This window comes from Telopea speciosissima, chromosome 6, assembly GCF_018873765.1.
Source record: "Telopea speciosissima isolate NSW1024214 ecotype Mountain lineage chromosome 6, Tspe_v1, whole genome shotgun sequence".
NCBI classification, from domain to species: Eukaryota; Viridiplantae; Streptophyta; class Magnoliopsida; order Proteales; family Proteaceae; genus Telopea; species Telopea speciosissima.
In genome coordinates, this window is record NC_057921.1 from 38,443,964 (window position 1) to 38,469,297 (window position 25,334).

A 25,334-nucleotide genomic window follows, 5' to 3' on the forward strand; every position below is an offset into this window, starting at 1 on the left:
ACTCTTGTGTATTTCAGGATCTTTCGTCGAAGAGGATGATTGGTAGAGGTCATACATCAAGGGGACTTTACATACTTGAGGACACTTCATCTATGGTGTGTACCGGTGTGGCGTCACCCCACCAGATTCATTATCGTTTGGGTCATCCTTCGTTGGAGAGTTTGAAGCTTCTTGATGGTCGTTTTCGATCAATTTCTAGTTTTAATTGTGAGTCATGTTAGTTTGGGAAACTCCACCGTGCGAGTTATCCTCCTAGAGTCAATAAACGGTCTGACCAACCACTTTCTTTAGTTCATTTAGATGTTTGGGGTCCATGTCCTGTCGTTTCCACTTTGGGATTTCGTTACTTTGTAACTTTTGTTGATGATTATTCCAGGGTTACCTAGATCTACTTAATGAAACAGCGTTCTGAGTTATTTTCTATCTTCTGTGCATTTGTGAATGAAGTAAATAATCAATTTTCATACCCTTTGCGTGTTCTTCATAGTGATAATGCTAAAGAATATTTTTCTGCTCCTTTTGCTAACTTTATGACTCAGCGTGGCATTATTCATCAGTCCTCATGTGCTTACACCCCACAACAAAATGGTGTGGCCGAGAGGAAAAATAGGCATTTGATGGAGGTTACTCGTTGTTTATTGTTTGAAATGAAGGTAGCTAAATCCATTTGGGCTGATGCTGTTTTAACCTCGTGCTATCTCATTAATCGTATGCCTTCTTCAGTTTTACGTGGTGGTATTCCCTTTTCTTTGTTGTTTCCTTCTGCACCACTGTTTGTTTTGCCACCTCGTGTGTTAGGTAGTGTTTGCTTTATTCATGATCATCGTCCTGGTGTTTCCAAGTTGGATCCCAAGGCTCTCAAATGCATGTTTGTTGGTTACTCTCGCACTCAAAAGGGTTACCGTTGTTATTCTTTTGACTTGCGAAAATACTTTGTTACCACTCATGTTTCTTTCTTTGAGTCTACACCATTTGTTCATTCTTCTAGTACTGTGTCTGACTTGGATGATGATATTCCTGTTACTGTTGTTCGGTCTACTGTTCACCATGCTCTGCATGCTGCCTCATTACCGACACCTCAACCTAGTGTGTATAAACGTTACCAATGGAAAGTGTATGCTTGGACCCCTGCTACATCGATTCCTACACTATCTCCTCCTTTGCCGGCAGATCCTGCAATAGGTAATATTCCTCCTCCTTTAGAACCTTCTTCTGATTTACGTTCCTATTGCTCGTCGTAAAGGGGTTAGGGCTTGTACCCAACACCCCATTTCTAACTTTGTTTCCTTTGCTGGTTTGTCTTCCAGTTTTCATTCTTGTTTACATACTGTTGAGAACCATCCTGTTCCTAAGTCTGTCGCAGAGGCATTGTCTAGTCCAGGTTGGAGGGCTGCTATGGATGAGGAATTATTGGCATTGGATGAAAATCAGACTTGGGATCTTGTTCCATTACCTTCAGGGAAGACTGCTATTGGTTGTCGTTGGGTGTATGTGGTGAAGGTGAACCCTGATGGATCATTGGCTCGCTTGAAAGCACGCCTAGTTGCCAAGGGTTATGCCCAGGTGTATGGTGTGGATTACTTGGATACTTTTTCCCCTGTGGCAAAACTTACTTCTGTTCGTATTTTGATCTCTCTTGCTGCCACTTATCATTGGCCCCTATATCAGCTTGATGTCAAGAATGCCTTCTTGCATGGTGACTTGCATGAAGAGGTTTATATGGAGCAACCTCCTGGGTTTGTTGCTTAGGGGGAGTCTGGCTTGGTGTTTAAATTGAAGAAGTCTCTATATGGGCTGAAACAGTCCCCTAGAGCTTGGTTTGGCTGATTCACTGAAGTTGTGTTAGAGTTTGGACTGACACGGTGTGATAGTGATCATTCTATATTTTTCCGCCGCTCTGAGGTTGGAAAATTGTTTCTTATGGTTTATGTTGATGATATAGTTATTACAGGAGATGATGTTTCTGGAATTGATGATTTGAAGACACACTTGCTGCAGAAATTTCAGACCAAGGACCTGGGAAAGTTGAACTATTTTTTTGGGTGTGGAAGTTGCTCAGTCAAAGAAAGGGATTTCGCTCTCACAGCGGAAATATTTTCTTAATCTTCTATCAGAAATAGGAATGCTAGGTTCTAAACCTTTAGATACTGCTATGGATCCTAATTTAATACTTGTTGCAGAGGATAGTGAAATCTTAGGTGATCCAGAGAAGTATCGAAGGTTTGTTGGAAAATTGAACTATCTCACAGTGACCAGACCTGATATAGCATTTCCCGTTAGTGTGGTGAGCCAGTTTTTGTCTGCTCCTCGGACATCTCATTGGGAGGTTGTTATGCATATTTTACGCTATCTTAAAAGGCTCCTGGACATGGTCTTCTCTACAGTGATCATGGTCATGGGTGGATAGCAAGTTTTTCAGATGCTAACTTGGCTGGGTCTCCGGTTGATGGCGATCCACTACAGGTTACTGTGTATTTGTTGGTGGAAATTTGGTGTCCTGGAAGAGTAAGAAACAGACAGTTGTTGCTCGCTCCAGTGTAGAGTTAGAGTACAAGGCTATGGCACATGTTACCTGTGAGTTGATGTGGGTAAAGCAATTAATGACTGAACTTGGGTTTGTTGATGATGCTCCAATGAAACTGTGGTGTGATAATCAAGCTGTTGTCCATATTGCATCAAATCCAGTGTTTCATGAAAGGACGAAACACATTGAGGTTGACTGCCATTTTGTTCGAGAAAAGTTATGACAAGGTTTAATTTCTCCTTGCCATGTCCGTACAGGAGAACAACTTGTAGATGTGTTCACAAAATCTTTGGGAAGTGCAAGAGTGGATTATATTTGTAACAAGCTGGGCATGATTGACATCTATGCTCTAGCTTGAGGGGGAGTGTTATCGTGGACTTGGTATTAGCGCAAAGAACTAATACCGAGATTGGTGTGAGGAGGGTAGATTAGTACTTTTAAGTGTTTAAGTTATTTCTTTTATTTTTTATTTGTTTCCTGTTTTGCCCTTGAGTGAAGATATATATATTTGAGGTTTAGAGGAGAGACACACATATCGTGTGGCTCCCCAAGTCACATATTCTCTTCTTCTTCTTCTTCTTTTTCTCTATTAATTCACAAGTTCTCTACAAACCTTCTTTCCATTCATCGTCTTACTTCTGACCTGAATTGCAAAGTAATATTTTTTCCCTCTTACTGTTTGTTTCGGGATATGGTGACAGGAGAAACGATTGCCTCTGGTAGGGCTCGTGGTGGTCTCTATTTGCTTGATGAGGAAGCTTCCACAACCCATCCAACTCATCCGACAAAATCAGCAGCTCCAGTTTCTTCAGAAAATGTAACTCAAGCTTCTTTGGACTCGTCTTCCCTTTTACTTTGGCAGAAATGATTGGGTCACCCGCCTGTGGGAACCTTAGTTAGGTCTAATCCCACTTTATTTTCTAGTTGTAATTCCAAGGATTTGTTTTATGAGGGATGCATTTTAGCCAAGCAAACTCGGGTTTCATATTCTAATTCCAATAAAAGAAGTTTATTACCATTTATGCTAATCCACACTGATGTATGGGATCCAGCAAGATGTAATTCTTTATCTGGTTTTAGATGGTTTGAATCCTTTATTGGTTATCATACTCGAGTTACCTGGCTATACTTGATGCGTCATAAGAGTGAAGTGTTCCACTGTTTTCAGTCCTTTCACAGCATGGTCTGCACACAATTCCAGGCCACTATCCAAGTCCTTCGCAGTGATAATGAGTTGGAATATTAAGATGGTGCGTTTCGTACAGATCTTGACACACATGGTAATTTACACCAAACCAGCTGTGTTGACACACCAACCAGCTTAGAACAGTGTGGCAGAATGGAAGAATCGCCATCTCCTTGAAGTTGCTCGCTCCTTGTTTTTTGAGATGCATGTGCCTACTTCTTATTGGGGTGAGGCAGTCCTTACTGCAGCCTATCTGATCAATCGGATGCCTAGTCGCATTCTAGACTTCGTATCGCCTATCCAGGCTCTCTAGGGCTCTACTAGCTTCACGGTTCCGCCTAAAGTATTTGGCTGTGTTTGCTTTCTCCGGAATCATCAACACCCTAGGAAGTTAGAACCTCGTGGATTGAAGTGCATCTTTGTGGGATATTCACCAACTCAGAAAGGTTACTGCTGCTATCACCCCCCTACATGGCGGATGTATGTCACCATGGTTGTAATTTTTAATGAGGCCGTTCTCTACTTCTCTTCGGCATCTCCTCAAGGGGGGACCTTGGTTTTCACTGATGATGTGCCTCAGGGTTCGAGTCCAGCCCCTCCAGCTCATCTTCCCATAGCTACTATTCAAGGGGAGCCCTTGGATGATTCAGCTGCTACTGATACAGTCCAAGATACCTCTCAGCCTGTTGTCACCTCTTATGACATTGTTTATCATCAGCGACCTCGTGAAAAGCAAATAGAGCCTACCACAGCTGCATCAACTCTACCTAGCGAACCGACTCCTACATCAGATCATAGTTGTCACGACGTCACGGTGAGCCAAGTCGGTGGAGGGGTGTCTGATTGATATATCGACACGTCGCCTGCCATGGCGTTGCCATGGTTATCATGTCGACCATGGCAGAATTGTAATTAAATCCATAGTTGAATGGCAAACAAGTAGATAAATCAAGATTTATAAGAGCAATGGCAGAATTGTAATTAAATCCAAAGTTGAATGGCAAAGTTGAATGGTAAACTAGTAGATAAATCAAGATTTATAAGAGCAATGGCAAAATTGTAATTAATCTAAAGTTGTAAAGAAGTGACAGAACTGTAATTTAATGGAGTAAAGAGAAAACGGAATGCGCACATCTGTAAGGGTGTTATTATTTTGTGCTGTAAATCTTGGGTGGGATCTTCAGCAGTTGGATGTAAAAAATACCTTACTCCATGAGGAGCTTGAGGAAGAGGTTGTAAAACCTAACACGATGCAGAGAAGAATGGAAATAGCAAACATAATCACACAATGTGCATAAAGATTTACGTGGTTAGGCAAGGTTGCCTACGTCCACGGTGAGATGAGATCTGTTTCACTATCAATGGAGAATAGGGTTACAGTCGCTCATTCCTTACACCTCTCTCAGATTTTCAACACAGAGAAAGAACTCTCGCTACAGATTTATAGCAAAAACCCTATACAGGAAATTTCTCGTCCACAGAGGCTCCACACAGCAGTCCATCATCAGAAGTCAAGACACCAAAACCTCAACAGAGGTTTATATGGATATTCCACTATGCTTCTTTGACGACAAAACCAGGGGTAAGGTCTGTAAATTGAAGCGTGCCCTTTATGGGTTAAAGTAGTAACCTAGAGCCTGGTTTGGCAGATTTCGCAAGGCTATGATTTCAGTAGGCTATAAGCAAAGCAATGCTGATCACACTTGTTCATCAGACGAGTTGGTGACAAGGTAACTATTCTTATAGTCTATGTGGATGATATTGTGGTCACTGGTAATGATGGTGATGTTATCAAGAATTTAAAGCTCTTCCTTGACCGTGAGTTTGAAGTAAAGGATCTGGGGACTCTAAAATATTTTCTAGGGATAGAAGTTGCTCGATTTTCGAAAGGCATCTTTTTTTCTCAAAGAAAATATATCCTAGATCTGTTGTCTGAGACTGGGTTGCTAGGTTGTCATCCTTCAGATACTCCTATTAAAGCTACTACAAGACTTAGGGAGAGAGGGTGAACCTGTTGACAAGGGTTGTTATCAACGACTAGTGGGCAAACTAATCTATCTCTCTCACACACGGCCTGACATAACTATTGCTGTAAGTTTGGTGAGCCAGGTTATGTATGATCCCTATTCCTCTCACATGGAGGCAGTCTTTGGTATTTTGTGGTATTTGAAGTCTGCTCCAGGAAAAGGAATCCTTCTCTTTCCCAATGGTCATCTGGAGGTTGAAGCTTATACTGATGCCGGTTGGGCTGGCTTTACTGACAGAAAATCGATTTCTGGCTATTGTTCCTTTGTGGGTGGGAACCTTGTCACATGGCGTAGCAAGAAGCATAATGTTGTTGCAAGGTCTAGTGCTGAAGCAGAGTTCCGTGCGATGGCACAAGGAATTTGTGAACTTTTCTGGCTTAGAGAATTGTTGCAGGATATTAGTATTGTTATCCATTTTCCCATGATGCTTTATTGTGATAATAAAGCAGCCATTCGCATTGCTCATAACCCTGTCCAGCATGATCGTACTAAGCATGTTGAGGTTGACCGACATTTCATCTAGGAGAAGCTCGAAGCCGGACTCATCTGTGTTCCCTTTGTGAAGTCTGCTGATCAGTTAGCTGATGTGTTTACTAAGGGAATAATTGACAAAGTGTTTCTTCCTATCTTAGTCAAGTTGGGCATGCATGACATATATGCTCCAACTTGAGGGGGGAGTGTTGGATTGTATCGGCCAGAATACCGTGCATAGTTGTCATGGCGCTGGAGAGGGTTGCATGGTGACCTACGCCATGGCGACCCTCTTTGATTTCTTCTTCCTGTCTCTCTTTCCCTCTTCGATTTCTTCTTCCTGTCTTCGATTTCTTCTTCCCTCTTCGATTTCTTCTTTCCCTCTTCGATTTCTTCTTCGATTTCTTCTTCCTGTCTTCTTTCCCTCTTCGATTTCTTTCGATTTCTTCTTTCCCTCTTCGATTTCTTCTTCGATTTTTGAATTTTCTTCTTAAAACTTGAGAAACAATAGAGAAAAAATAAAACATGGCTTGAGTATACATCTATTAACACATTAAAAATAGAGAAAATAAAAAATAAAACATGGTCGACATGCTCGCCATGGCAACGCCATGGCGGGCGACATGTCGATATATCGACGTGACAGCCCTCCACCGACTTGGATCGCCGTGACGCCGTGACAACTATGATACCGTGGGGGTATTTTGGATTTTTTCCCTTTTTATTATTCTCTTTACTATGTACAACCGACTCATTATTAGAGTCGGCTATGTTGGGGCAATTCTGTTCATGTAATGTTTTACTCTATTATAAATATACAGCTTGGGATCAGTCTTTGATCATCCAAGCATTCAGCTTTAGTTTTATTCCTGTTAATAGATAAAAAGTCAATCCCCCAGTTCAAGAACAAAAACTCGATTTTTGGCGATGGGTGAAATTTTCAACTTTCTAATGCGAGATCTTTTTCAAATCTAAAATTCCATAAGTCCTAATATGGTAAAACATTGCTCAAAACCAAAAGTGTGGTAAAATATTCATTTGTTTTGATATTTAAAAAAAAAAATTTCATTCTAATCGATTTTGACAGCATTTGCGCACACCAAATAAGGTTTGACTGGAACATATTTCCTTCAACATAAATCAGATTTAAGCAATCTTGGATTTGTTGGAAAGCTGATTTTGTGCTCTGCCTAATACATAAAGTCTCATGTAAAAATAAAATCATTTGATTAATCAAATTTCTTAGAGAACAAAAACATTTCTCTAAATTGAGAGCAGGTTAATTACTTATTGATAAGATCCTATTCTAAGAGCAGTATAAACCAAATGTGGGACTAGGTATGCCTGAAAATGACCAATTCCAAGAACATATAAACCAAATGTATTTTTAATTGTTTCAAACTTCCAATAGCTTGCTTCTTCAGTTTTGTTGTCGTCTATTTCTATATTGATTTTTGATGACTTGATGTGGCTGAATATTGATTTCTGATGATTTGATGTGACTTAATGTTGATTTTTGATGACTTGAGGTGGCTTAATGTTGATTTTTTATGATATAAGGTACATATTGTAGCATATTAAATAATGTTAGAAAAGAGGGGAAATAAAAAATAACACTTGGGCGCTTTGATCGGCTAGGCGTTCCTTGTCGTCCAAGTGGTTAGACACCCCGCCACCGCCTTGGGTTGCCTTGCCGCCTTGACAACTATGCTATGCAAGTCTTTTCTCACAACTTCTCCTAAGGTCATTTAGTCTGCCTCTGGCTCTTTTAGGTCCTTCAATCTGAATCATATCACTCCTCCGTACTAAGGGCATCCAAAGGCCTTCGTTGAACATGGCCATGCCACCTCAAATGACTTTCTTGTAGCTTATCATGTATTGAAGCTACTCCCAAATCAGCTCTAGTATGGTCGTTACTTTGCCCTTCCTAGTTTTGTCAGTCATCCATCTCAACATCCTCAGCTTTGGTACATTGAGTGTATCTATATGATGCTTCTTAACTGCCCAAGATTCTACACCATACATCATAGCCGGTATATGACTGTCCTATAAAATTTTCCCTTAAGTTTTAAAGGAACACACTAATCACACAACACTCCGGACGTACCATTCCACTTCATTCATACTAATTTAATTCTCTGTGAAACATCATCCTCCATATCACCTTCTTTATTTATGACTGAGCCCAGATACCTAAAATAATCACTATGCGGAATCTCCCTCTCATCAATTTTCACCACCTCATTATCTGTCATAGTGTAACCAAAGTTACACACCATATACTCTACCTTTGTTCTCCCTATCTTAAAACTTGTTGATTCCAATGTTGATCTCTGTAAATGAAACCAGATTTAATGGAGAAGATGGAGAGGAAGAAGATGAAGAAGAGAAGTGGCTGTAATCCATTGGGGAGAGCTATCGAATGAAATTGTTCTCCCCTCTTCACCAATATTATTAATAATAAGGTAGAGCTAACACACAAGAGATTCTCAAACTGCCCCTGACTAACAACTCTCATCTCTAGTTACTAGTAACGTGAACAGTGTATGTTACTATTCACGACACTGTTCACATGAACAGTACCCCCAAACACATTAACACTCCCCCTCAAGCTGGAGCATAGATGTTAATCATGCCCAGCTTGTTACAAATATAATCAATTCTCACACTTCCCAAGGACTCAGTAAAAATATCAGCAAGTTGCTCCCCTATACGAACATACTGTGGAGCAATAAAACCTTCTTGTAGTTTCTTTTCTCGAACAAAATGGCAATCAACCTCTATATGCTTCGTCCTCTCATGAAACACAGGATTGGAAGCTATATGGATCGCAGCTTGATTATCACACCACAACTGTATAGGTAACTCCTTCGTAAATTTCAACTCAGTCAACAACTGCTTCATCCACATCAGCTTGCAAGTAACCTGTGCCATAGCCCGATACTCTGCCTCTGCACTAGATCTTGCTACTACTGGCTGTTTCTTGCTCTTCCAGGACACCAAATTTCCCCCACAAAGACACAATACCCAGTGGTAGACCTCCTATCCACAGGAGAACTAGCCCAATCAACATCACAAAATCCCTCAACACGTCCATGACCATGATCAGTGTAGAGAAGACCACGACCTGGAGCTTTCTTGAGATATCTCAGAATTCGAATCACAGCATCCCAATGTGACGTCCTAGGAGAGGACAGAAATTGACTTACTACACTAACTGGAAAGGCAATATCCGGTCGAGTCACAGTGAGATAATCTAATGTTCCAACAAGTCTTCTATATTTTTCCGGATCATCAAGAGCATCACCACTATTAGCTGTCAAGAACATATTTCCTCTGGGAGAGAGAAATACCTTTATTAGACTGAGCTACCTCAACTCCAAGAAAGTACTTCAACTCACCAAGATCCTTGGTCTGAAATTTACACTGCAAATGTAACTTAAGCTGCTTAATGCCTTCAACATCATCACCAGTGAGACAAAGGATGTTGAGTATAACTATGAACATCCTTCGAAGAGCAATGGGAATATCAAGATCAGAAGAAGGAATACTTAATTAAGTAGGATGCACAGGCGAAGTTGAAGTTGGAGGATCAGTAGAGACCGGGGGTGCTGTATCATCTCGAGGACGCCGAACAAATGTAAACCGAATAGGACGGGCAGACCGAACAGGAGGAAGCGGAGGCGGGGGTGGAGGTGGCGAAGACAGAGCAGCAGTCGGTTGACCATGGGAAATTGTACGTTGCACCACATATAAAGGAAGATCCTCATCCAACTCTGAGGAAACAAAAGATGTATCATCATAAGCAGTGGACTAAAAAAAGTTAACATCAACAGAGACAAAGTGAATTGGTGAATAACTCCGATAACCTTTTTGAATGCGTGAATAACCCAAGAAAATACATTTAATAGCCCATGGATCTAATTTGGACAGACTTGGACGATGGTCACGGATAAAGCAAACACACCCAAAAATTCTAGGTGGTAAAACAAAGAGAGGTTTAGTAGGAAATAAAAGAGAATGAGGAATCCCACCCTGTAAGTCTGTAACACAGAAGATGGCATATGATTTATAAGGAAACAGGCAGTCAAGACAGCATCAGCCCAAAAGATTTTTGGTACTTTCATCTCAAAAGAATTGAACGGGTCACTTCCATTAAATGTCTATTCTTCCGTTCAGCTACACCATTTTGTTAGGGTGTATCTGAACAAGAAGATTGGTGCAACATACCACGGTCAGCCATAAAAGAATTAAATGGAGCAGAAAAATATTCAATGGCATTATCATTACGTAAAGCACAAATATTCTTATTAAACTGAGTCTGAATTTCAATAACAAATGCACGAAAAATGGCAAATAGCTTAGAACGACTTTTCATTAAATAAATCCAGGTGACTCTAGAATAGTCATCGACATTAGTAACAAAATATTTAAATCCCATCTTAGAAGTAACAAGGCAAGGCCCCCATACATCAGAATGCATTAATGAAAAAGGGTACGTAGACCGTTTATTGACTCTAGAAGGATAACTCACACGGTGGAGCTTTCCAAACTGACATGACTCACACTCTAAACTAGAAAGGGAACTAAAACAAGGATCCAACTTCTGTAAACTCTGCAAAGACGGATGACCCAGCCAACAATGAACTTGCTGTGGAGACAAAACACTGGAATAAGCAACTGAAGGAGAGTCTTCAAGATGATACAATCCCCCTTGCTCACCCCCCCTACCAAGCATCTTCTTCGTCATAAGATCCTGAAAAACACGGGAATCAGGATAAAAGGTCACTGAACAATTGTAGGCTTTAGTAATTTTACTAACAGAAAGCAGGTTACAAGGGAAGTCAGGTAAATGGAGAACAGAAGACAAGGACAAGGACTTAATTGGGTTGACAGTACCCGTGCCAGTGGCTTTGGCAAGGGAACCATCAGCCAATGTAACACTAGACTCTGAAGACCGAAAGGAAGAAAAATTACCTGACACACCAGACATATGATCAGAAGCACCTGAATCAATGATCCAGGGACGAGAAGTGGAGAAACACGCAGTGGCATTACCTGTTTGGGCAAAAGTAGCCGTGGAGGAAGATGTATAATGCTAAGAAATCTGAAATTGTGTGAACTGAGCATAATCCTCATCAGATAACCTTACCAACTTACCCTCAGAAGGTGTAGCAGGAGACTCGGTACTAGCTGTTGAATTAGCATACTACTGTTGCGGTGGCTTCCCATGAAGTTTCCAACAAAAGCGTTGGATGTGTCCTGGTCGACTACAGTGATTACAAGTCTTCACAAAATCAGAATTTTCACTACCATTACCACTACCACTGCCTCTTCCACCTCCACAGCCAGCTATACCACCACCACAGCCCCCATTACGTCCACCATTACCTCTCCCTTGACTAGAAGCAACAAGGGCAGAGATCTCACCAGGAGCAGCTGCTGGTTCATGGGAACTATCACAAGAAACACGAAGAACGCAAGAAAAAGTTTTTGCAAGTGAGGCAATTTTATCTCCTCCAAGAATAGTGGAGCATACTGAGTCATATTCCTGGCCCAGTCCTCCCAAAAATCCCATGACTGCAAGTTGTTCACATTGATCTTGCATCTGTTTCACATCCGAACTAATGGGCAGCAATGAATTTAACTCTTCAAAACATTTGTTTATAATCACCAAAATATTGGGTCAACGGACTCCCCTTCCTATCAGCACGATAGAACTCCTGTGACAGCTCATATATACAGGATAGATTATTCTGTCCAGAATACAAAACATGTAAGTAATCCCATAACTCCTTCACAGTATCTATGTGAATCACTAAGTCAACAATCTGTGAATCCATACTATTCAACATCTGTCCCAGAATGCATGCATCTACAATTTCCCACGCTTCATCATCCTTTGGTTTGGCCTTTGTAAGATGTTTCTGTTGGCCACGACCAGTCAAAACAACCCACACAATTTTTTTCCATTGCTGGAAATTACTTACCCCTTCCAATCTCTTCTCTGTAATAGATTTGGAAGAGCCCGAAACAACCTCAGAGATAACACCTTTAGAATCTTCAGTTGGGTCACCCATCTCGTTCAAGCAAACCGATGCAGAAATTCGCCAACAGCTAATAAAAACTGAGCAAAAGTGATGAACCAGCAAGCAAACACGATCGCCAACAGCCAACGAAAAATTTAGAGATCGATTTTAGAACAAAAATCGATGCAATCTCAATATCCAGCAAGGATCGATTCAGGGAAAACCTTATGAAGAACCTTCAAACCACCAAAAAGAAGAACTGAAATCGAAAAATAATCACCTCCCAAAACCCTGAATCGATATCAAGCAATCACCACACAATCGAGACTAGGTTCCTTTATATAATCATGAACCAGTCTCAGCAAACTCCGCCAAATGCAGCATAGGGTGCTGCAGCCCCTTCAAACTATGGTCACAAAAACCTTCAAATGTGAAGCCTTTAAAACCGCAACACTGTCTTGATCAATTTGAGAGTAATCGAATAGGTCCTAGGATGTAGAATCGACTCCTAAGATCCTAGCTCTGATACCATGTAAATAAAACCAGATTTAATGGAGAAGATGGAGAGGAAGAAGATGAAGAAGAAGAGAAGTGGTTGTAATCCTTTGGGGAGAACTATCGAATGAAATTGTTCTCCCCTCTTCACCAGTATTATTAATAATAGGGTACAAGAGAAATTCCCAAACTGCCCCTGACTAACAACTCTCATCTCTAGTTACTGTTCACGTGAACAGTGTACAGTATTGTTCACGATACTATTTATGTGAATAGTTCACGACACTGTTCACGACACTGTTCATGTGAACAGTACCCAAAGCACATTAACAATCTCCATAACTCCAACTTGGCGTTAATCCTTGTTTTTGCCTCAGCTGCCGAAACAATATCATTAGCAAAAAGTATGCACCAAGAAACCTCATCTTGAATGTCTCTGGTTAAATCATCCATGATAAGCACAGACAAATAAGAGCTTAAATCTGATCCTTGATGTAACCCAATTGTAATTGAGAATTCACTACCTTGACTCCCACACTTACACTTGTCACCACACCATCATGCATATCTTTAAGTTTGTCCACTTTACTTGAAGCACTTCTCTTCTCTAGTACTTGCCAGATTAGCTCTTTAGGGACTCTGTCATAAGGTTTTTCTAGGTCAATGAAGACCATATGGAGATCCTTCTTGCAATCTCTAAATCTTTCCATGAGTCTCCTAAGTAAGTAAATGGCTTCTTCTGTGGATCTTCCTAGCATTAAACCAAATTGGTTCTCCATAATAATAGTATCTTGTCTCAAGTGGGTTTCAATAGCCCTCTCCCAATTTTATAGTATGACTCATTAGTTTTATGCCTCTACAGTTATTGCTGCTTTGAACAAACAACAACAACAACATCCAAGCCTTATCCCAATTTAGTGGGGTTGGCTACATAGATCCAATAAAAGACAGTAGATTAAATATAAAGTAGCAAAAAGGGGGGGGGGGGATTGGAACAACATGGACACAACTACATAGATGGCGATAGAATAAGATTAAAGAAGTATGAGGGGGGGGGGACATACAACTGTGAGACCCACATCTAATTTGAGCCTATTTGAACTTGTGTGATTTTAGGTTCTGGTTCAGTATCCATGTGTGCCTCAATGTTATGGGCTGCATCGGTTGTGGATTCGGACCAATCCATTGACTTGCCTATAGAGGATTCCGGGGAGCCAGCTCAGTTAGCCATTATCGAATCTGAAGATCCTTGCGGTGGCCAGCATATTAGTTTTATATGCAAGACATACTGGATTGAGCACATGCAAAACCTCTCAATCTCTTAGGCCGGGTTGTAGGTAAGAATCCATCATTACATATATAAAACTAATGCGTTAATTATGTGATATTGGGCTGAAATGTAATTCTCCTCCTGTGGGGCCCACATTCCCGTGTGGACCGAGCTGCCCGTGTTCCAAATTGACCGGGTCCTCAATTATGTCACAGGACATCAGTCCCGGGACTTAAATATAAGTTATTAGTGAGTTAGTTGACTTTAATTAGGTTTGAGAGTCACATTTTCCAAACTAATTTTACTAAACCCAAACCAAACAGCCCTCAGTATAGCCTTCCTATATAAGCCATACTTAGTCTTAGATTTCATTTCTTATGCATACCAAAACTAATTCTGCTCTAAGGAGAAAAGAAAGAGAAAGAGAAGAAAGGAGAAGAAGACCTAGGGCTTGGAGATCTTAACAATCGGTGTTGGGGAAAGCTTAGAGAGGATCAATTCGGTTGTGTACTACCACTTTCTCCATCTTATACCTTGGTAGGTCACTCAAATCAAATATGTTTTCCCAATTCTTCCTCTCTTTTTCTGTTTTTGCTGAGTTTGTAACTCAAGCCATTCCAAGACCTAGAATCTAGGCATTTGGTTACTACACCCTTCAAACCCTATACGCATTTGGGTTGGTCCAACGAAATTGGTGTAGTCTCTCTCCCCTATGTCAATTTTTGTGATTTTGGAACCTTGCATGTCATGATCCATGAAATTGGATCTCAAAACCAGGCTCTGCAACACCTATCGGATTCAGAACCTGTGACCCCTACGGTCAACCGGTCCCTGGGTTAGTTTGAATCTGATCCTTCCCTACAGTCCCTATTTTGGTCCTAATGTTTAGGTCTTTGTCTTAGGCTTGTTTCATGAGCTAATTTATGTTAAGTAATATGTATATAGGGCTGTAATTTCCTTTTGGTGAGGTTTATTTGGGAATTGGATCATCTACTGACTTGTACAAACATCCAACTCTAGGTAAGGGATTTTGACCTTAATTTTTGGGAGTGTTTGTTTCTTTCATTTTGATTATGCTTGCTGCAATTTCATTCATCATAATAGATGTATACTCACGTATTTCTTTTGGCTTTCCTTTTTGCATTAGATGAATGTATGTCGTAGGTTTTCATTTCATATTGCATATGCATTTTATTATTGTGACTTATGAATGATGTGTTGAGAAACAATGTTGGAACTGATTCTTCTTTACTATCTATTGCTGATTCATATGACATCCATGTTAGAAATGCATATGGCTAGGCTATCATAAACCCAATGCTACGACCCTTGCCAACAGGGGTGAGGTGATGGATAACCCGTTGTCAGTCTGAAGGATTGATTCCGGAATGCCATTCATTATCCTAGATCCGAAGTGTATTACCGGAATGGGAACAAACAGTAAGGTTAACATTGAGGGTTCACTGGGGTCTGATGTGTAATTCCGGAATTGGCGGGTCTTCACTGTAGTAGAGTGGTATTCTCGGGTGACCAATGTGTTGTGTGCGGTTTCGGGACTGAGAATATCATACCTACTACAGTAGCATTTAAACCTCATGAGACTTAAATCTGTTATTAGTTGCATGCTTAGCTTTAAGACATGCATCATGGACTATTTGTATCTGTGTGCATGTTTTCCCTTACTGGGCTCAGTGGAGCTCACCCACTTGGATAGCCTTTGTTTTTTAGATGGTAGGGTTAGTTGTGAGGAACCAGGAGCTGGCTTGGATGCTGCTTCAGACTTCCACACCGATGATGGTCGAGTGGTGCAGGAGTTTGAAGTTCATGATGTTTCCTGCTTATGCGATGCATGCGCATTCCTATGATCTGGCCTGACGGACAAGGCTATGTTTCTTTTGTGTTATTAAATCACTTTTGACATATAGTGGTTTATACACACTGGAGTTGTTTTATTTTGGAAATTGTACAGTTGTAATACAAGTCTCAATGAATATAAATATTAAGTTTATCATCTAGATCTTCTTATTTACTGTTGTTATCATTATTATTTATTCTCTTCCGCTGCATTTTGATTACTGTATTATGATAAACTGTGATTGGGAGTGCACTTGTGATCCTGGAGGTTGGTTAAATGTCGGTTGGCATCCAGTCACACCATGCCCTTATTAACCAGGCCGGGGTGTGACAACAACATTGACACAAACTCTAGTGCATCGATCCTTCTTAGTTACGTCTCGCTTTTTAGCTGCCCAACATTTTTTTGTTGGGTGAATAAATATATATTACCAGGCCCCAGGGGGGCCGGAAAAGAGAGAATGTACAAGGGGGGAGAGAGGGGGGGGAACAAACCAACCTACGCAGAGGTGGAAGAGAAAAGAGAGGCCTGGTCAAGGCCCCAAAAAACAGCAATATGCCTATTTCTAGGGGTATCCCTGACTGCGCAAAGTTGGCTGCGGCTGAGCTTGGAAGAGACTTCAAAGGAGATGGCTTTCCAAATCAGATCAAAAGATCGGGAGTTGGAAGTACATCTCCTAAGATTACGCTCCATCCAAATGTGGTGAATAGCAGCTCCAAAAACCAGCTTTCCTATAGTGTCGCAATTGGAAGATCCTGAAAAGGAACTAGCTACCTAGAGCCATTCACGGTCAAAGTGGAGGGGACGCCTGTTGCGGTGCCAAATGGAAGAGAGGGCTTTTTTCCAGATGGTGGAGGTGAAGGGGCAGTTGAAGAAAAGGTGGGGGATGTCTTCAAGACCATTCCAGCAAAGGGAGCAGGCAGGGGAAGCAGGGATATGGCGATGGATGAGGAAGGCTTGGGTGGGTAGGCAATAGTGAAGGGTTCTCCAGGTAGTGAAGTTGTGGCGGGGGATGTGGCCCTTGAACCAGACAAGGTTGTGCTAGGGGATAGTTGGAGAGGTGGGTCTAACAAAGTTTCAGGCTGATTTCAAACTGAAGAGGCCCTTGGGGGAGGGTAACCAACTGGTTTTATCGGCATGGGGATGGGGGAGGGGAGGGAGGGGGGGAGAGAAGGCCAGATCCGCGAGGTAATAGAGGGGGAGAGAAAAGGAGGGGGGGACCAGGAGCCAGAGGATATGAGACAGGACAGGGGGGCATTCTTGGGAAGGCCAGAAGAATAGATTGCCTTGGGGCCAAGAACACAGTAGAGGACTCTAAGGGGATGCCACGGGTCAAGCCACAGAGAGGTGGGGGTTCCTCTAGAAATGGAGGTAGAGATGGCATGAAGGCCAAGAGGGCGGAGGGCGAGGATCTTTCTCCAAACCTAGGAGGCATCAGAGGGGGTAGAAACAGTCCAGATAGAGTTGGACTTGAGGAGGTTGGAGTAGACCTAACTAACCCATATGGAATCCTGATGGGAGGAAATTCTCCAGATTAGTTTGAGAATGCCAGCCGTGTCGGAGTCTTTGATTCTCCGGATCCCCAGGCCTCCCTCAGCTTTAGGGAGGCAGATGGACTTCCAACTAATGGGGTGGAGGAACTTGGAGACATCAGATCCTTTCCAGACGAAGGAACAGAACAGGCGCTCCATTGCCTGGATGGTAGCTTTGGGAATTCCGAAGATTCCACTCCAGTAGATGTAGGTGGCTTAGAGGACGGAGCAGATGTAGACCAGGCGGCCTGTATAGGAAAGGAGCTTGCTTTTCCAGAGTTGGAGTCTCTTGCGGATTTTATCCAACATGGGAGCGCAATGGTGGTTGGAAAGCTTGGCCGGAATGAGAGGGAGGCCAAGGTACTTGACAGGGAGAGAGCCAATGGAAAAGCTAGTGAAGTGAAGAAGAGAGGGTTTGTCCATCTCAGAAATGCCAGAGAGGAAGATTTTGACTTTGAGGAGGCTTATGCGGAGGCCGGAGAGGGTTTCAAAGAGATGGAGGGAGTCCATAATGGCAGCGATGGAGGAATGGGAGGCTTTGGAGAAGATCATTAGATCGTCCGCAAAAGCTAGGTGGGTGAGATTGATGTGTTTGTATTTGGGAATGGGAGAGAAGAGGTGAAGATCGGTCTTGGATTGGATGCTGCGGGAAAGAACTTCCAGGGCAATGGAGAAAAGGTAAGGGGAGAGGGGGCAACCTTAGCGAATGCCCACCTTGGAGCGGAAAAACCCGGCCGGAGAGCAGTTGACAAGAACCGAGAAAGAGGGGGAGGAGATGCAAGCATGAATCCAACGGATGAAGGCGGGGGGAAAGCCCATTTGAGATAGAACACCACAGATGAAGTCCCATCGAAGAGAGTCGAAGGCTTTGTAGAGGTCTATTTTCATGAGGGCAGTTGGGGAGTGAGATTTGCGGTCAAATCCCCGCACAATCTCAGAGCAGAGAATGATGTTGTCTACGATGCTTCTCCCCTCAATGAAAGCAGATTGATTGGGGCTGATTAGAGAGGGGATGACCGCCTTGATTCTGTTGGCAAGAATTTTGGCAATAAATTTGTAGATGTGATTGCAGAGGGAGATGGGTCTGAAGTCAGATAGGGAAGAGGCTCCCTCTTTTTTAGGGATGAGGCAGATGAAGGTTTGGTTGATCTGGGCAAGTTGGCTGGATTTGTAGAAGAAGCTCCGGATGGCTTTAAAGAGGTCCCCTTTGATCGAATCCCAGTAAGTAAGGAAAAACCCCAAGCTGAAACCATCGGGACCGGGAGCTTTGTTGGATTTATGGGAGTGAATAGCCCTGGAAATCTCATCGTCAGAAGGAATGCTGATGAGAGATTCCGCTAGATGGGGGGGGGGGAAGGAATTTGTGGATGATATGAGGGGGGATAGGATGTACAGGGAGAGGGGGAGGGTTGAAGAGGTCGGAGAAGAAGGAGGAGGCAGCAGCTTTGATGTCATGGACCGAGGTAAAAGGGGAGCCATCAGGAGAAAGGAGGAGGGTGATGGAATTTGAATTCAGCCTGGCTTTGAGGGAACGGTGAAAATAGGCTGAGTTGGAATCTCCCAGTTCAAGCCACTGGATGCGAGATTTTTGGCGCAAGAAACTTTCCTCAAGAGAGGAGAGAGTGGACAGCTCATCAGAGAGGAGTTTTTTCTCCGAAGCTAGGGAAGGGTTAAGGGGGTCAGCTTGGAGTTTGACTTGAACAGAGGAGAGATTGGATTTGCAGGAGGAAGGCCTAGAGTTTATGTTGCCGAAGGTGGAGAGAAGCTTCCTGGAGAGAGCTATGAGGGGGAGGGAGGGGGAATGGACTAGAATACGCCAGGCCTTAAGGACAGTTGGAAGGAAGAGATGGTGGGAGGTCCACATGTCGAAGAATTTGAAAGGCTTAGGGCCGAAAGAGGAGTAGGGTTGGATGAGGATGTGGCAGGGACAATGATCAGAGAGGCCCTGGGGAAGGAAATTAGCAAGGGAATGGGGGAAGGTGGAAAGCCAAGCCTCATTGGAGAGGAAGCGGTCCAACTTGTAGGCAATACGGTCAGGGCCGACACGCCGGTTGTTCCAGGTGAGGTGGGAGCCAGTCCAGCGGATGTCGTCAATGCCAAGGTTTTCAAGACACTCATTGAAGGCAAGGACGGAGGAAGAATCTATGGGTCTACCTCCGAGCTTCTCAACTTGGGCACGCACCACATTGAAATCTCCTCCTAAACCCCAAGGGATGGAGTTTATGGAGGAGTTAAGGTGAGACAGCTCGAGCCAAAGGGAGGGCCGGTCAGTAGCAGTGTTGCAGGCATAGACAATCGTAAGAAAGAAGGAGGGGAGGAAATTGGGAGAGGAGCACTTGAGGTGGAGGAGCTGGGAGGAGGAGTGAGTGAGGGAGATGTTGAGCTTGGAGGGATCTCAGAGGAACCAGATCCTACCAAGGGGGGAGTGGGCGTAATTGGTGAGGAGGGACCAAGAGGGAGCTATGGAGGCGGCTATTCGGGCTGCATTATCTTGTTGAACTCTGGTTTCAAGAAGATTACATAAGGAGGAATGTGAGGATTTGATGAGGGACCTGATCACTAAGTGCTTAGCCAGGGAATTAAAGCCCCTGACGTTCCAAAAAAAGCCTTCAACCATGAGCACTATAAAGGAAAAGGCAAGGTGCGCACCGGGGGGGTGCTGCGGTAGCGACGACGAGAGAAAACAATAGCCGGATCGCGGACAAAGGGCCTGCGGGGGGGGAGGGGGAGAGGGGGAGGGTGAGGGCACCCGGAGGGATGAAATAGGGGAGTGGGGGCTAGGGGGGGAATCCGATAGAGAGGGGGAGGATACAGATCTGGTAAGGGATTGGTTAGGGGGGTTGGGAAATAGTTTGTGGTATAGGTGGGCTGGAGGTTGAATTATGGGTAGGTTGTAGGTAAAGAAGGACTGGGTTTGGGAAGAGGTAGAGGGGTTCAGGGTGGGCTGAGAAGGGGTGGGCTGGAAAGGAGGAGGGTTGTAGGAGAGGGCCAAGGTGGTGGGCCAGTGACAGGAATGGTTGTGGGCCAAAGACTGGTCAGGGGTGGGTGTGGGTTGGGTGTTAGGCAGAGTGGGCCTGGGGAGCAAGGGGGCATCATGGGCTTGAGACGAAGGCCCAATAGGGGATGGGCTGGGTTTGGGCAGAGTTTTAGTCGTAGTGGGTGTGGGAAGCAGGGGGGTAGAAAAGGTAAAAAGGTAGAAGAAGTGAGGGGTAAAAAGGGAAAGTTAGGGTCGGGGGGGCGAGGAGGGAGAGATAAAAGAGGGGGGAGGTTAGAAAGGGAAAGGGTGTCAGGCCAAGGGGGATCGGGGGAAGAGGGGTTAGCGAGAGAAAGGCTATGGGGGTTCTGCGAAAGGGGGTCAGCAGAGCTTGGTACGAAGGGGACAATCTGGTTTAGGGAGCTGCACAGAGGTTCAGAGGGGGTTGGTGGGGAGACAGTTTCCTTTCCAAGCTCAGCGATGGGAGTCGAGGATGTCTCCAGAGAGGTTAGCGCAACCTCGCCAGGGGGAGATCCAAAATCAGAGATCCCTTTTTCGAAATCTTCAGAGATTGTAGCTTGCGCAAGGATTGAGGCTTCTGAACATTGCAGCGGAGGCGACTCTAGAGATGCCTCAGTAGAAGGAGCCATCTCGGTGACTCGAGCAGTGGCTCTGCCTGCGGTGGTAGTAGAGGTGCCGCGGTGACGGTGGAAGGTGCGACGTCGTCTGTGGTGGAGCTTGATTGAGTTACGGCTTTGGTTCCTGGACGGCGGAGGAGGAGTTGGTGGGGTCGTCAAAGAGACCGTTGCAGGGTGAAGATCTTCTGGAGGCGATGGCTGCTCTACAGTTGTGACGAGGGCCGTAGATGAGAGGGGTAGCAGGGCAGTCAGAGCTCTAATGTCCAAATTTTTTGCATTGCAGGCAGTGGGGGGGGGGGATCCAATCGTAGCTCACTGGCTGTTCAAACCAGAAGCCATCTTCTTCCTTGATGGAGATGGACGAGGGTGGAGGAGAGTCTGCCGATATCTCAACGCAGATCCTGGCATATGAAAGCCGGGTCATCTTGATGGTGCGTAAGTCAGTGCGAAGGGGAATTCCGATTACAGAGCCTATACGACTGACGCTCTCTTTTGTCCAGTAATGCAGGGGAAGACCAGGGAGTTTGATCCAAAAGGGAATGGTGTTGAGGTCGACCTTGTGGAGAAGGAGATGAGGCTGCCATTGACGCAGGAAGATAGGTTTAGAGCCTACCATCCAAGGAGCTCCTTCTAGTGCACGGGATTTGGCTTCATCCGAGAAGAATTTGAAGAGAAAGACTCCGGAGTCCAGAAGGTGGGTTTCCAGTACTCCCGCAGCTTTCCATTGTTTGGTGAGGGAGGCTTGCACGATGCTGAAAGGAGGGCGAGAGCCTAAGAAATGACCCACCAAACAGGAGGTCCATTTCGGGAGCTCGGGGGAGAGAATAGAGGAGGGACAGAGAGCAAACGGGGCTCCATTCTCAGAAGAGGGTTTGGCATAGAAGAGGGAGGTGTCTAAGGGGGTGGATGGAGAATGCTGGAGCAGAGCAGCCCAGTTTTTGGGGCCTGCGGTGGAAGAAGAGGCGTGGGGAGCTGAGGGTGTGGGAGCAGATTGGGAAGCAGAGGGTGGAGGGGAGGGCAGCAGGGGGGGAGGAGTGGTGGAGGTGGTGGTTGAAGGGCAGGTTGCAGGGGGGATGATGCCGGGAGAAACAGGCAGGGATGGCGATGAAGGGGGAGGAGGAGCAGGGGCGGGAAGGGGAGGAGAGGTCATTGTTCTGTGAATAACAGAAATTCTGGAGGCGATGGCTCGTGCTGAATTTTTATGTGTGTTTCAACTTGCAATAGTTTTATTCTAAAATTAAGAATCAACTTTTCTTTTTTCTTTTTTTTTAAAGAATCAACTTCGCTGCCCAACATTTTGCTCTAGGTCTCGTAGAGGTGTAAATAACAAAACAAAGTCCAACTAAATGGGGTCGACCGCATGGATCTTTGATCTCCAATAAGCTCTATTTGAGGTCATACTAGGGGTAAGGCCTAAGCTATGCATGTCTTTCTTCACCAATTCTCCTAAGGTTATCTTTGGCCTGCCCCTGGTTCTTTTGGTCCCTATTTTTTTGGTTAATCAGCTCTATTTGAGGTCACACCAGGGGTAAGGCCTAAGCTATGCATGTCTTTCTTCACCACTTCTAAGGTTATCTTTGGCCTGCCCCTGGTTCTTTTGGTCACCTATTTTTCGGGTTACCGTGAAGCTCAGGATGCTTGTCATGTGATTCACAACCTAATGCTTTAAGTCTGCTACAATCACAGGCAATTTTTTTGGCATGTTTTGTTGTAAGTTTTTCTTTTCTTTCTTTTTCTGTGATGCATTGTTCTACATTTTTATTTGGACTATTGATCTAATGCAAACAATACCACTGGTCTTTTAAGCTGGGAATGCTTCTGACTTCACTACTCTCATTGTAGGGAAAGCGTAATCCACAGGCAGCAGATCCATCTGCCGATAGCTTAAATAATCCGCAGTTTCTTGTTCTACTGTCAGAGAGTTTCATGGAGGCTCATGCTGCTTTAAGTCATCCTGGAATGACAAGTTTAGCATCAAATCAAAGTCCAGTAAAGATGGATACAGCTTCAATTCCTGCAGTTTCAGGGACTCCTTCAACCTCAGTCCCTTCAGGTGGTTTCATATGTGCAATGTCTTTTTTGTGGACAGGGACTGGTTGTCACCTTTATGACTGTAGTTGAATGTTTTTCCTTATCTTTTTTTCTCCGTTCTACGTGTGTGTATGTGAATCCAAAAGAATAAGTTTTATGCCATTGAGATTCTAAATGCTTGGATTTTAATGATAAACTCACAAAACCTTTATGCTACTGCTCATGTGAATCATGGAAACTGGATTCTCTATATACAAATTTTGTGTTAACACAAATCTGATACTGCACTAATTCATTGCTCCATTCACTACTCATGAATTCAATGACGAAGAATTTATTTCATTGAATGGGATTAATGATACTGTCATACATTTGTGGATGTCCTGTCTCTTTCGGAGCACATTATTATGCTGGGGCGGCGATATTCTATAAAAGATTGAAAACCTGTAAAACAGTGGTGTAGAATTTACAAGTTGGGCACTGGTGGTATGCTAACAACATGATGCTAATGGCTGATGCTTATCTGGTTTTTTCCTGGATGAATGTTTGTTACCTACATCTTATTCTTTTCTTTTCAGTGAATGAATCACTGATGAATCGTCAACCACTTCCTGTTGGAAATATTCCCACTGCAACTGGATACTCGAGCCTAGCCATTTCACAAGCATTGAATAATCTTCAAGGTGATGTAAGCCTGGGTCAGTCCGTGCCTGGCATGAACCAAGGAAATTCTTCAGGAACACAAATGGGACAAAGTGGAATTGGCTTGAACCAAAATATAATGAACAACATTGGTCCATCAGGTGTTTCATCTGGAGCTCGCACAATGATTCCCACTCCTGGAATGCCTCCACAAGTACAGAGTGGGATGCAACCTCTTCGTGCAACAAATAATTCTGCAGCTGACATGCCCTTGCCCCAACAGACATCAGGCACACAGCCACCACAAGTCAGATATATAAAAGTATGGGAGGTAGGTATCGTTTTCCTTCCATATTTTTAATCATACGATTGCTTATTAAATAAACTGCAAATTGCAATCTCTTGTACCACATTTATAACCATATCTGTATCTTTTCCATATAATGTGCAATGAATGTGGTATTGTTTTCTTTTATTATTATTTTTTTGGGTGAAGAACTTTCGATATCTTTTATTTTTCGCTTTAGAAGTTCTTTGATATTGGAATATATGGAGCATATCAAGACACTTATCATTTGCTACAGGTTGGTATGTTTCAGTTTTGACTTAACTGGTGCTTTATTTGTAGGACCTCTTACATATCCAATTTTATCCATTCATAGATACTGCTGTGGTATGTAATGGTCCAATAATAACTGATAAATTCGGAAAACCTTGACTCTAAGAAATTCAAGCTATGTCTAACATTCCAAATCTATCTCTATGGCAGGAAGAAGAAAATACATATTTTCTACTTTTATCTTAATCTCTATCGAGGATAATAATGACTTACACCAGAATACCAGATGCATCTTAGCCTTTGTGAGAAATATAGATCTCAACCAGCTAGATTACCAAATGGATTAATAATTGTTGTAATATGGGTTCAAGGGTAAAAATGTCATAGGGGTAATATTGTCCCTGTATCCATTCTAGAACATTCCTTCTCTTATTATAAATAAAGGTCGGCTGTAGTCACTCTGACTCAAGCCATTATTCGAGGATTTCAACATGGTATCAGAGCCAAAAATCCATGAATATGGGATCTAATATTTTTTTCCTTTTTTCCTTTCTTTTTTTCTCTCCATCGTGATCTCGCCCTAGCAGCCAGCAGCTACCATCTCCGACAGCAGCCAACCCTTCCACCAGTCTTCCGCCAGCCCCCAACAGCACCGCCACCTCTTCCGCCAGCCTTCCCAGGCCTCCGCCACCCTCTCCAACCCACCGCCACTCTCTCGCGACCTCTTTCTTCTTTTTTCTCGTGGGAGACCTTCCCGAAGCCTTGCGCTATATTCATGGTTCGGGAACTCGCGCCGAGATCTAGCCGAGTTTCTCGGTTTCGTGAGATCCCGAGATGAGATGCCATACGCATTCTAAAATTACACTTTCTCGGCGAGATCTCGGTATTGTCTCGGTACACATTTTTTCCAGTTTTTTTTTTTAGTTTTAAACATTCAATATCTCGCCGAGATCTCGGTATCGGGTTAGAACATGGTTTTTACCCATTTTAATTGCCCATTTGACCCATGTGCCCATTTTTATCAAAAGAGGGCAATGGACAGAACTCGGAAATGTCAATAGTTCTGTCCATAGCTCTCTAAACAAAGGGGAAAACACTCAA

The 25,334-nt window shown here is 43.5% G+C and overlaps 1 protein-coding gene across 1 annotated transcript in view; it reads left to right on the plus strand.

Moving 5' to 3' along the window:
- LOC122665056 (mediator of RNA polymerase II transcription subunit 25-like) overlaps positions 1-25,334 on the plus strand; it is a 162,393-nt gene that overhangs the window by 81,188 nt on the left and 55,871 nt on the right. Inside the window, exons 7-8 of the mRNA XM_043861111.1 lie at positions 22,844-23,054; positions 23,611-24,005. Coding sequence (XP_043717046.1) covers positions 22,844-23,054; positions 23,611-24,005 — 606 coding nt within the window. The remainder of the gene's footprint in view (positions 1-22,843; positions 23,055-23,610; positions 24,006-25,334) is intronic.